At 38.9% G+C, this 13,741-nt stretch overlaps 1 protein-coding gene across 4 annotated transcripts in view; it reads right to left on the reverse strand.

Annotated features, from left to right (window-relative positions):
• The window catches only part of Nostrin (nitric oxide synthase trafficking), a 57,457-nt gene continuing 43,716 nt past the window's right edge, over window positions 1-13,741 (reverse strand). For 3 of the 4 annotated variants that reach the window (XM_076865989.2, XM_076865990.2, XM_076865991.2), the window contains 8 exons: window positions 12,493-12,591; window positions 12,266-12,391; window positions 8,415-8,523; window positions 7,421-7,509; window positions 4,733-4,858; window positions 3,680-3,791; window positions 2,464-2,553; window positions 1-214 (listed from right to left, as the gene is read on the reverse strand). In XM_076865989.2, the coding sequence (XP_076722104.1) occupies window positions 78-214; window positions 2,464-2,553; window positions 3,680-3,791; window positions 4,733-4,858; window positions 7,421-7,509; window positions 8,415-8,523; window positions 12,266-12,391; window positions 12,493-12,591 (888 nt within the window). In that variant the 3' untranslated portion in view covers window positions 1-77. The remainder of the gene's footprint in view (window positions 215-2,463; window positions 2,554-3,679; window positions 3,792-4,732; window positions 4,859-7,420; window positions 7,510-8,414; window positions 8,524-12,265; window positions 12,392-12,492; window positions 12,592-13,741) is intronic. The other variant, XM_076865992.2, reaches the window with a different exon arrangement.

Genomic DNA, 13,741 nt, shown 5'->3' on the forward strand with positions numbered 1-13,741 from the left:
AAGATTACAGCACTTTATTTTTATGTGCACCACACTGCACAGTTTACAAAGTAAGTCAATGTGCTAAGGTGTTTGTTTTATGCCTGTGTAGCTGTGTTCCCAGGCTTTGAAGGTATCTCTTCCACATAAGCTGCAGGAAAATGGCCTTTTTTTCCATTTAAAGATCCAAACCACCATCCTTCTTCTTTCTTCTCATGTAAAGTCACAATGTCTCCTGTGAAAATACACCTTTAGTTAGACAAATGGGTCTCTGCAACTTGAGCATATGCCAGAGCCTGACTGGTAGGAGTTTTAAGGAAATCCTACATACAAAGGTTTAACTGGGAGCATCATTTTCTGCATTTGATACAGCTGATGAAGAAAACTTTGTATGAAGCTGGCATAATCCTGAAGAATACTCAAAAGACTGAAATAATTAATAACTGAGTTATGCCATGAAATGGTTTGCTTAAAAGCAAAATTAGAGTTTTGGGGCATGATGCCCCTGTCATCCCATCTACTTGGGAAGCTGAGGCAGGAGGATTTCAAGTTTCAGGCCAACCTGGGCAACTTATTGAGACTCTGTCTCAAAATAAAAGGGCTGGGGATATAACTCAGTGGTACAGCATCCCTGGGTTCAATCTCTAGTACCTACCCCCCTAAAAAGGAGTATCAAGTTGGATTTCGGGCTGCCTGGTTCACTTTGTCTATAACAGAGTGTTGTCAGCAAACTCTTTTTCAGTGTTGTTCTTTATGTGTTTCATATGTTGATGGCCATGGTGGCTTGGTATGTTAACTTCTACAAACACGTCTCAGCTGACGATGAAGACAGCTTAGGATCAAAACAGTTCCTCTCTACTGCACCTAGCTTCACAGTCCAAAATTCAAAAGAAATGACTACCCACTTATCAATTTAGATAATATCAATAAAACATCAATTTGAAGATAATGTTTTTTTAAAGCATTGATTCAAATAAATAGAATCCTAGCTCTCACCCAGTTCTCTAGGGGTTCTTTTAAAACCATCATTGAGATACTAATAACCTTAAAGTATAACCTGGTGCCCCATATCCTTTGGCTATCCTTTGTCTGTGGGAGAGTCCTTTCTCTCTGGTCATTCCCTGGATATGAAAATAAGAGTTTTTTTCAGCATCCAAGATGTACTTCTATAGCATTCTTCTGAGGTCACATTTCAATTTTTTTTTCACTCTTTTCCCCAGCAATTTTCATTGGAAGGTGAAGAAGACTGTTAAACCCCTTTTATCTTTTTAAAGTCATGAATCACTCTTTATTCTTCTAGGAAGTCATTTCCAACTTAAGTTCGCCCTCTAAGGAGTTCTCCCAGGTCAGCAGATTGTTTACAAATCTATTAACAGGAATTCAAACAAATAATTTGAAATCGTACTGCCAGTTTCCCTAGGCCTCCACTGTCATGTTTCATTGAAAGAAACTACTTAGAATATGGAGCAAAGGTGGACTTTGCAAATAACTAAGAACTGAAGTAACTGAAGTTACTGTGAAACTCAGGATCCCTGAATTCCAGGGAAATGTGTTCTTGTTCTTAAAGAAGAAAAATAATTGAAGAACTCTGACACACACTGAAAAGGAAGCACCTATTAAATAATAGCAAATGTATCGTGTCCCTGTTGTTTAGCTGCAAAATCCATCTCAATTTTCTATCAAGCCATAGCCACACCATGAGTAATAAGCCTTCTCCCATCACACAGCTCTTTCTCATGAATCCTTCCATTTCCAGATCTCCACCTTAGCTTTAATACCCATACGTGGACACCTAAGGAAAGTTGAGGCTGGAGACTTGTTCTTGTTTAACAATGTTGAGGTTTACATCATCCATAACATTCCTTGTTAAATAAAAATCATAACACAAAAAAGAGGGTCTGATAAGATTGGCAGAAATATTTTCCTGTGAAATAAATGGGATAAAATTAAACTGGGGCTCTAAACCTAGACTTTAAAATATGCTATTCTACTAACTCATGAGCACATGTCACCAGTGGGTCTCATGTTGGAAACATAAAGAGGTGGCGCCGCATCTCTAATGGCTCTCATTACCCATGTTATACCCCCATGTAGCACTATGATTAAGGGCACAACTGAATTTGTCAGCTCAAATCTTGTGCTGCCACTACCTGTAACTTTAGCCAAAGTACTTACCCTTTTTATGCCTCAGTCTTATCAGCTATAAAATAGAAATAAATACAATCCCTGAATTTTTATGAATGTTAAATTGAACAATATGCTTTCAACAAGGTCTGGACTGTAAGAAGAAAATAAATCTTAGCCATCATCATTATTTGAGCTTCAGTTTTTCAGGTGCCCTTTCTTTATCTTCTCAGAAGGGTGATTATAAACCTCAACTGTCTTGACATTGGTGGTTAAGACTGCTGTGCTAAGACAGGACTTCATGCATGTCAAGGATTTCAGCATGGGAAGGTAATTAAAATATCTGAAAATGATTCTTACCTTTTTCCAAATTCAATTCATCATCTTGCCTGGCTTGAAAAGAATACAAGGCCTTGCAAAGACTGTTGCTGAGCCGGGCCACGCCAGAGGCTAAAAATTGGATTAAGTTGTAATTACCATGCTGTGTTAGTAGGCAAAATGAATGATCAGAAGCTCTGGTTATTTAGCAGTGTGACGCAGAGTTTATATATAATGAAATTTTCTCAAAATTTTATAATCCTACCTAATAGTCATTCCTTGATTCAATAAGTATATATGAATATATTATAAGTATATATTCAGTATATATATAAAGAAGCCTCCTACTTTGTATATAGAATATGTATACTACATAAACAAAAAACATATTCTAATATGGGAAATAGTTTAGAGGAAAAAAGCTATTGTCATCATAAGAGTAAGGATGACAATTTTAAATTACTTGTTTTTCATACAAGCTTAGTTAACATCATTAGATAATCTGTGTGGAAGCTGCATGCATGTTTGAGAATGCTCATCAGTTCTGCCAGTCATGCAAGACTGGCTATTTGGAGCATGTGATTCTTATCATCATCCCTTGGTGATAATGGAACTGTTCCTCAAACAATGTAATGGAGACTTTAATATATTGTGTAGACCATAGTGCCCTGGGTTTTATTGAAACCTTTTCTCTGTCTTTTTGTAATCAAGAAACCAGGCAGTTGAGATTATAGTAGATAGTTGAACAATGAGGAGTAAAGACCTCCGTGAGTGAGTGCCTGTCAAAAGGTGAAGAGCAGTGGGGTGTGGCTGGACAGTGGCCAAGTCAGATGACTGAATAAAGGGGTGGATAAATCATGTGTTCCAAGTGTATGAGTGTCCCTGCAAACCTCCTGGGTCACTGTGTCTTGCAGAGAAGACAGGATTTCTATGGAAGTTTAGAAGATGCTATGGAGACAGAGTTACCAAGTCCTCAAAATGGGTAGGATGATTTGACTGTGTGGATAGCAGACTGCAGACTTGGTATCTGCAGTGACTCCTCATGGTATAAATGCTTGCCCCAGCCCCCACTCTTCTTGACTCCCCCCACCTCTTTTGTTAAATCTGTTCATAAGCTGCAGATTCTAATGAATTAATTGAAAAATAAATTTCTTTGAGCAAATATAGATCAATGTGGTTCTGAAAATAAAATTTAAATGCAGCAATGTGCTTTACCAAGAGGTAAATCAGTCCCAGATTACTGTGGGCTTTGGATTACCTGAAGATGAGAGGCCTGAATTACGCTGTTCACCAGAAGTCCTGCTCATGACATTCTCTAATCTTTTTGCCAAAAAAGGCCGAGATATTTTCACATAAGTATGAGTATGCTCCTGTTCAAATAGTTCAAAAAAAGTCATTTTAAATAACTCTATTATCAAATGTACTCATGAAAATGACTCAGGAATTTGTTTTCTAAATTGGGGTGAGGAGTGTATATATAAATTATTCAATACATTCCTAAGCCCTACTATGTTTAAGTTTTCTTGTTTCAGAAGGCTTAGTATTTTCAGAATTAGACAATTACTGTATTTTATAGTCTGAATTTCCAATTTTGACCTGTTTATCTAGACCATATAATAGCATTTGTAGCATTACTTCTACAAATTCAACTTCAATGGATTTTAATGAAGTGAAGTTATTACAACTCTGTCTGAATGACTGAGAACATTTTATAGCACTAGAATCTCTTAGAAAGAATACCATCCCTTCATCACACCTCCCTTTTCTAACAGAAAACAGCTACAAGCAATAGCTACCCATGTACATCAATGAGTTCATTACCGATTCCTGAGAAGTGCAACTGTGGAAAAGTACATGGGTGTGAGTTTTTTTAAATTCAACTTATACATTATCCGCATCATATAGTATATGAAGCTATGCACTAAGCACCCATCACAAGCTATGTTAAAATGAGAAAAATGCATGTAAAAAAACCTCACAATTTAGGTCTATATGAATACTAAAATTTCAACTTAATAGAAATTTTACTATAAAAACACATTTCAAGGCTAAAGTAAAGGTATGAGGAGAGAGAAGAAATACAAAATATTTTTTATTCTTCATAGTAACTTAACCTACAAGGAACGTATTCAATTGTATTTAGCTTATTGTACTCAGGAGAAATAAAAATAAATTTATCTTAAAAGTTTGCAAAAAAGTTTGGGCATATGGCACATGTAATTCATCACAACTTTTTTGCTTTGATGCTAATTTAAGCCCATCCACATAGAAAGCCCAATCAAAAAATTATAATCTATCTCTTTAGCTTTACCTTTTCTTTCCACTTGAAGATGGAGGTACTACAGGGATGGCTGGGTTTAGGTCTTTGCTCAAGTTCTGCTAATACTGATGACAGTTTATAGGAGTTGGCTTGCAGAAGGTCTAGTTTCAAATTGTTCTGTGAAGACATCATTTAGCCATGTGAGTAAATTTCTAGAAAATAAGGCATGACTGGATGGTTGAAGGGACAGCAGGATAGTTTTCAAAATAACAAGGTCTAGCATACATTCAACTCATGTACTGATGTGCACCAAAAATGCGGTAGAGAAAAGTAACTGAGGCCTAGGGTATATCCTGGTGGTAAAGCACTTGCCTAGCATGGGTGAGGCACTGGGTTTGATGCTGAGCTCACACAGAGAGGGGGAGAAAGACAGAGTGAGGGAGGGAGAGAAACTGAAAGAAAAAATAAATAAAACTTTTATAGCAGTCTAGAGAAAATAGGAGTATCCCAGTCTGTACTACTGCAAATAGGATAAGGAACCCTTGTTAGTTACATTACTCAGTACTTTGCAGCAATGACTGGCTTTATGCAATTTTATGCTGAGAAGCAAGAAAGGAAATTATAAGTGCTGATTGAAGAAGGCAGAGAAGAAATACAAACTATTTTTCATTCTTCATAGTAACTTAACCTACAAGGAATGTATTCAATTGTATTTAGCTTATTGTACTCAGGAGAAATAAAAATAAATTTATCTTAAAATTTTGCAAAAAAAGTTTGGAACATATGTGCTCTTTGCTAGTAGTAACAAAGATAAAATTCTATGCAAGAACAATGAAAGAATCTTATAATTCCATGGTATCATAAAATTTTTTATGGCTTTGATTTGGTAAATATTATTTGCACTAAGTTAACTAAACATTTTGTACGGTCACAGAAAATGTCTGAGAGTCTGTTTTAATGCCAAGTGTCTTTGCAGTAGTGTGTCAGATCTCTATGCTCCAGAGAATAGACACAGGCCTTTCTTTTCAGAAGAAATGTCCCTGCAACAGCCTCCCCACTAAAAGAAATCTGCACTAAATCCCAGAACAGCTATAATTGGCGCTTCTGTCCACTTTCTCCAAAGCACCTGAAATTGCCAGTTCAGGCAAAATTATTATATGCTTCCTTTCATAAGAGAGTTAGATAAAGAAAGCTGGCCCAGATTTTAGTATCTTTCAAAACTTGCTAAAATTTTTTACTGTTCCTGAATTCTCAATTAACCCAAGTCCACCTTTGATCACTTGAATCACAGCAAAAACACACATCTTGCACACCTAGGTCATCTATATCTGTTCAACTTTATTCCTATATAAAATGTTGAGGTCTTTTTCAAGATGCCCTATTAATGTGGGTTCCTCCAAAGTGGTCAAAATGTTCACCCTTCCTATGAATATCTGTGGTGCTGCTGGAGTCCAAGCTCTCTACCAAAAGGTCAATGGGACCATCCTGCAGCTCTGCTCCACCATCTCCTGCCGCCAGCCTAGCCCCCAAAGAACCTCGCCTCTAAAGTTGCTCCTTGTTTCCTCAGAGGCTTTGCCCCTCACCCAGACTGCCCTCTTCCTTCCGTCTGACCACACCTTCCTTTTCTCTTGTTATTCTCTGGGGGCCTGAAGCCAGTGGATGGATGAATGGAAAGCAGCATCTTATAAAAATTACAGATGCTCCTCACTTATGATGAGGCTATGTCCCAAGAAACTAGTGTGAGACGAAAATACTTTGAGCCAAAAATGCATTTTGGTGGCACATACCTGTAGTCCTAACATCTCAGGACATTGAAGCAGGAGGATTGTGAGTTCAAAACCAGCCTCAGCAAAAGTGAGGTGCTAGCAACTCAGTGAGACCCTGTCTCTAAATAAAATAATAAAAATAGGGCTAGGGATGTGGCTCAGTGGTTGAGTGCCCCTGAGTTCAATCCCCAGTATCCAAACCCCCAAAATGCATTTTATACACTTAACCTCCCGAACATCCTCACTTATCCTAGCCTATCTTAAATATACTCAGAACTCTTACATCAGCCTACAGCTGGGCAAAATCATTGAACACAAAGCCTGTGTTATAATAAAATGATGAGTATCTCATGTAATTTATGCAATACTGTGTTGAAAGTGAGCCACAGAATGGGTGTGTGGACACACTTACCTACCACTATGAAGTAAAAAAAATCACTAAGTCAAATCTGGGGACCATCTGCACTGAATTTTGAGCTCCGCTGAGCACTGTGCTAGTACTTACTAAATAGTATTCCATCCTCACAAACTCTTTGAGGTAAGTTCCAATGTCTTTATTTCGCAGATGGAAAAACCAAAGTTGTCCCAGTTTCTGTAAGCTGCAGAGCTAAATCCAAACACAAGGCCTTTGTGAATGCAAACCCTGTATTTTAGGAGACTTTTCTTAACTGGGTTAAAGTGCACATCATTTTAATAGATAATGGATCTATTTTGGAGAATTCTATTTAAGATACTATTATTATTATTATTATTATTTTTTTTTTTTACCAGTGTCCTTCTTTTAGAAGATACCAAAGCAAACATTTTTAAGTAGGTGGATTTTTCCAGATCCCTTCCACTACCTATAAAGGGACTGGCCCAATAAGCTTGACTATAATGTTCTGTCCCAAAAAAGGAAAGGCACACATGGGCTGGAAAACAAGTATTTTAAAAATAACCCCTTCATCACTAGATGCACTGTGCAAATATTTACCTCATCCATTAACGCAGCAGTGTCTTTCTGGCTCTTTGCATTGGAGAAGGAGGAGTTGCTGGAGTACACAGTAAGCATTCGCTCCAGGCCTGAGAATGAAACAATGTTCTTGGTCACTTTTGGTCACCATTCATCCTGTTTGGTGGGACACAGCTGGGAGCCAGTCCCCCTCAAAGGGGTTCCGAACCTAGAAATAGTATTTCCTCACTGGCTGGGGCAGTTCCTGTTATAGTTGTTATTAGTGAATGATAAATGAATTGTTCATTTACCTTCATTTAATGAAATTTGATAATTAGAGGTGCTTTAAATATCTTGATTGTTAGTTTACAAGATGAGATTTTGAATTCCTTTTTGTAGGCCCATTCCAGTAATTTCTAACATTTACATAATGTTAGGCTCTTCCACAGTATTCTGTTTACATCACTAAACATTTTCTGTCTTGGATTTCCTATATGCATTACATTGCAATGAGTTATTGAGATCCGTGTAAAACAAGCTGGACATATTAGAATTGCAAGTATGCAGCTGTTTTCACCATCTGCATTGCATTAGAACTGCTTCTCTTTCTAACATTCCTAATTGCTAAGGACAAGGTTGAATTTGAATGATTTTTCACCTTATTTCGAAAGTTGTAAAAAGAAAGAAACAGAGCAAAAATTCTGCATGGCAGGTTTAACATATTTTTTAAATCGCACAAATTGTCTCTCATTCCAGCCAATTTCCAAAACACAGTAAAATGCTGTATTTCTAGAAATGATAGTATAGTACTTATATAGCTCTCCTAAATAGGCCAAAATGTTATTTTACACTTTTTGCTTTCTCTTTTCTTTTTTTAACTTTTTTCTTTATTCATACGACTTAGGTTTGATGTGTGGTTCTTCAAATGAGATGACCCCTGGCCCAGTCAGCAAAAGCAGATTAATCCTAACTTGGAATAAAAACTCTGGGTATGATATTTTTCCTTACTGGACCATTTGAAGAGATAATCACACACCTTCCCTGTCTCTGGAGGCTTTTTCAATGTCTTTTTGCAGTCTCAGCAATTTCGGTTTTATTAAAGACTTTCGTCTCTCTTTATCCATTGCATTGTTAGGATCTTCTTCCTTCAGGGAAAGAAAAAAGATGTTCAACAACATAAGGGGGAAAAGGTAAGAGTTCCTACTCCTAGTTTTTAATGAAACTTTCACTGGCTCCATTTAATTTTAACTTTGCAGAAGAAAAAAGGGAAAAAGAAAATCAGGATAATCTTTAGTTTGCACACATTGTTCTACCTGTTCTAGACCTGATTAATAAGAAAACATCTTGTACTTACAGCTTATAAGTACACAGCTGAGCTTTTTCTGTAGCAGAACAAGTTATTCTTGGAGGAGGAGACTTACTTTACTTATTTGACTTTCTTGATCAATAAATCTATTTGTTGGATATTTATTGTTCAAGTTAGAGTCCTTTGATGGTTCAAATATCATGTTTAATCCTCAGGCTAGGATGGCTTCAGGCTAGGATGTGAACTGAGTTCTACGCTTGTGAAATTCCATGCTCTGGCCCCAAATGGGTTTATCATCTAATTAGGCCTTGAAGCATGACATTACGAGAACTAGCAATGTGTCACAGACATCCATGAATGGTGCAGGCAGCAAGAGGGGAGACAGTCAAAAGCTTCCAGGGGGCTGGAAGACCTGACTGACTAGGACTTTTCAATAAAGTGAAAGGAGGATAAAGGGCACTCCAGGGACATGCAAAGGACAAAGGGGACTAACTCTATGTGGAATGCTTTAGGAACAAGTAGAACAGTTGCTTGAGCAAAAAACTAGGGGAAGAAAAAGTGCAAGCTAGGCCAGATTTTAGGGCAGAAGCAGAGATTTTTTTATCCCATAGGTTATGAGGGACTACTAATGATTTCTGAGCTTTCACTGGATTATCTCAAGCCTTAAATAAGAAAAAAAAATATTAGGATGGTGGGGGTGGGAGGTGACTCAATGTGAGTGGACAGAAACCTGTGGAGAAAGAAGAGGGGAGGAGGCAGTCTTCTCTGATAAGGAAGGAGGAGAACTAGGATCCTGAGTATCGGTGGAGAGATGAGCTTCGGGTGACTCATAGTGTAGAAAGGAGCTTGAGGATGGGGGGCAAAAGGAGTAGCCTTTGTAACAATGTAATAACATGACTGAAATACTTTATTTACATATTATGTATTATAAAAGTTTCTCTATATTCTGTGTTGCATACAATGCTTACAACTACTATGTGAGGTTGGTTTTGTCCTCCGCACTTTGCCTGTGACACAGAGGAAAGGAGGTCCAAGCTGAAACAGAAGTATTCATTCCTAAAACACAACTAATGAACTACTGTGACCCCAGGTTCTCTACCTCACCTTAACACATCTGCCAAGAGCTGAGACCTGGCTGAGGTCACACTCTCAGGTGAGCTGTGGCTAAGCTGATAGGACACCTAACTCCAACCCACAGTCCCTCCTTGCTGGAAGAATGCCAATCATAATCTAGCTCCTGTGCCAGGCCAAGACTTCCTTTGGTCTGGGAACATCTATTATTTAAGCATGTATTTTCAGGGCTGAATTTCTTCCAGATTAACTTTAAAATGGGGGGGGGGGGCGTGCATATTGATATTAACTTCCTTAAATGTGTCCTTCTTTGTCAAAGATTTGTTAGAAAGATGATCAATACTGGAGGAGGCATAGAAAACCACAGATACAATCTTTTGAACATGACATTACAGTAGGCTTATAAATATTTTCACATTTTTGAAGTCAGATTGTTCTCCTGCCTTGCTCTGGTCCATGTAAACTTTGGAGCACTAAATAAAAGTCAGTCTACACTGGGTGCCAATGAGTCTAGACATTGGGGTGCTTTGATGTTAAGATATCAAGAAAATTCTATTCACTCATTTTGAGACAGTCTTTTCTTTTCAACTGAGATATGTGGTTGTGAGTTTTGGTGCATCAAAGCTTCATAGACAACAAATTTAAAAATTCCATGAACATGAATTAAAGATAAATCATCATGTCTATAGCCTTGCCTTTCAATAGAACCCTAGGTTAAGTCCAAGAAGAATGGCCCTTGTTCTATTGACAGGCTAGTTAATCTTCCTCTTGCAATCAAACTCCCTTTCCAACTCCCTCCTTTACCTTCGTGTCTGCTTCAAACAGACATTGCTATTGCTAACATAGTTCACTTTTGCCAAGGTACGAAAAAAGACTCGCTCAAGGAAATAACTGGCTCCTTGTTGCTGTTTGGAGAATGGGGAAGGGGACCTGTCAGCATCCACTGCTCACTCCACCTCTGCCTTTCCCTTCTCTCCTCATCTCTTGTTCCCTGAGCAGGGTCTGGGTTGTTGGCTTCAGCTATGCATTTAATCTAAGAGGAGGATATGACCAGTGGGCTGTCTATAGATTAGAGAGGGATAGAATTCTAAACCAGGCTGGAAAGAAAAAAATAGAAAGGAAAGAAGAAAAAAATTTTTTTTCCCTCTCAAAAGAAAAAGAAAAGCTCCTAGAACATCACAATTAAGACTAACAAGAGGCAAGCAGAGGCCCAAATCTTTGAGGCATGACCCAAGAGGACAAAGAATTAACCAAAAGAGCAGAGACAAGATGCCTGGGCTCTGACTAGAGACAATGATCAGTTTCCAGCAATAAAGATCATTCCATAGAGGAGTCACCCAAATACCCTCAAAATTTAGTCCAAGTTTTTCAAGGGAAAGGACCATAAGCAATGTTGATAGTGACCCCCACCTTCTAGGATTTGTGCTTTTGTGTCATCTCCTCCCCTTGAATGGAGACCGAGCTTTCTGACTTCCCCCACTTCTGAGCTCAGCTCACGGCATACCCTGATTCCTTTTGGGGCACTCTGGCTATGTCTCTCTTGGTCACTCATTCAGTGAGAATCAGGTTGCCATGCAGTGAGATGTGGATAAACCCACATGGAAAGGAAATGATACCTCCTACTACCAGCCAGCGAGGACCAGAGGCTGCCAACAGCCACTTGAGTGAAGTTGAAGATGGGTCCCCTCTCAGAGGAGCCTTGAGATGTCTGTAGTCCTGTTTGGCACCTCCACTGCTGCCTCATGAGGGACTCTGGGGATCCAGCTAAGCTGAGCATGGGTTCCTGACCCATATAAACTCAGATAATGTTTTAAGTCATTATGTTTGGAGGTAATGTGCTCATAGTGATTTGTGAAGACAACCAGGACAGGCACAATATGATATCCCTAGATCATGAAACACATCTGCCTGGTATTGCTTTTCTAGAAGACTACTTTGATTTCAGTGTCCTTCAAAGTTCAAGTGTTGGAAGTTTAACACCCAGTGCAACAGTGTTGAGTGTTGAGAGGTGGGTCCTTAAGATGTGATCAGGCCATCAGAGGACTCCCTTATTATGGGAGTAGTTTTCTTATTAAAGAAAGTTTGGCCCTCTCTTGCTCTTTTACCCATGTGACACCTTTTGCCACATTATGATGCAGCAAGAAGACCCCTTCCCACATGTAACCTTGTTATCTGGGATTTCACAGCTCCAAAACCACAAGCCCAGTAAACTTCTATTCTTTACAAATTACTCAGTCTGTTGTATTCTGCAACAGCAGCATAAAACAGATGAAGACAAAGTCTAAACTGGAGGATTCTAAAACCCAGCAAGACCTTCTTTCCTTCCAGAGAATACCACTGACCAGTTTGTAAACCACACATGGTATATATTTTATTTTTGTAGACAATACAAATAAAACATGTTTACTTACCACATTTCATTTATAGCTATTTTCAATGTTTTTGAAATGAGTTTTTCAATGTATAATGAAGCCCCTTCCCCAAGATAACTTCCTGTTGGTCATACTTACAAAGTAATCGGTCAGTAGGAATTCAGATTTGTTTTCTGTAGATAAATTTGCAGTTTCTTCTATTAGCGCTTGGATATCTTTTTCGACATCAATCTTGTTGATGGCACAGTGAATCTGTGTGTGGCACTGCAGAGCCAAGGAAAGCAGAACAAGGTTGTTGAAGAAATGTTTCCTGCCAATTTTTTTTTACCCTGCATGCCAAACATGGAGAAACCTTCACTACTCACTGTGGTCAGGGTTTGGCCAAAAAGAGAAATATGCTGGCTGTACTGGTTTAAGTTATTGCATAGAAGTTGAGTTCTTTCCTTCTCCAGGTCCAGGATGCTCTGAAGGGGATGGAAAATGAGGTAAGAGTGATCATTTGGTATGCAAAACTGAAGTCACCCATCAAACACTGACACACCTGAGGACAGTCTGAGCATACTGTCACGATTTGCCTTTTTACTACGTCATATCCAAACAGCAATGAAGGGAGGTTTCCAGGAGAGAATATGAGTTGGTGTCTGTCCTATTTTCCTCCTTTAAGATGGCTTTAACTCACAAGCTTTCCGTGGGATCTTTTGCCCCCAAAGGCATATAGGAAAATGCTATGGGGTAACTGATGTTCACAAGAATGCAGAAAAAGCAAAGAAAGTACTAAAGAAGCACCTCTGATTTCTAGAGGAGAGTGAAGCTCAGTAAAACCCATGTAGAAACACACTTAGACAATAAATACTTTCCGGATCACTCATGGTGGACACAGAGCATTCTGCTAGTCTCTGTAGGTGCAAAGATGACGAGGCACATTCTCTGTTTAAGGAGACTATCTGACAAGAGCAGGATCTGAAAGACTGATTGATTCACAATCTTGGCCCAAAATTAGGCCCTGGGGTCAGAAACTACTGCATGAGGTGGGAGTGTGTGGAATGACAAAAATTCTACAACTGGTGGGGCATGACTTTTGGCTCAGATGTGTCAACAAGGAAGCAAAGGACATCACTCTTGCCTCATTACCTATTCACATTTTTAAACAAGTTAGCTATCAGACTCTGGCCACTCAAGTTGATGACTGGTGTTTTTTAGAGATGGTGGAGAAGTTCAACAACTAGGTGGAGTATGCTGGGGAGATTTGTGGGTCATGTAGGGGCAGCGTGAGGCTGCTGGGTACAGGCCCAGAGGAGTCTGAGCCTTGACGGAGATGGCAAGGGACCAAGACAAAATTCTCCCCATTCTGTTTTTATAAGAACGGAGGGTTACATATTCATTCTTTTATCTAGAGAAGGCCGGATTTGCTTTCATAGCTGCTATCCCATCTCCTATACTGACAAAGTACTTGTACTTGGCAAAAACCTTTCATGAGGAAGGCTTTGGGGAAATTAGCAGGTATCCTACCATTGAGAGAAGATGACTATCTTTCCTGGCCATTGGTATAGAGGTGGGGCTGGAGAGAGTCCAGAGATCCCTGAATTCCCCATCCTGCCTGGCCCTGCATGCCTG

The sequence above is a fragment of the Callospermophilus lateralis genome, chromosome 9 (assembly GCF_048772815.1).
Source record: "Callospermophilus lateralis isolate mCalLat2 chromosome 9, mCalLat2.hap1, whole genome shotgun sequence".
Taxonomy (NCBI): Eukaryota; Metazoa; Chordata; class Mammalia; order Rodentia; family Sciuridae; genus Callospermophilus; species Callospermophilus lateralis.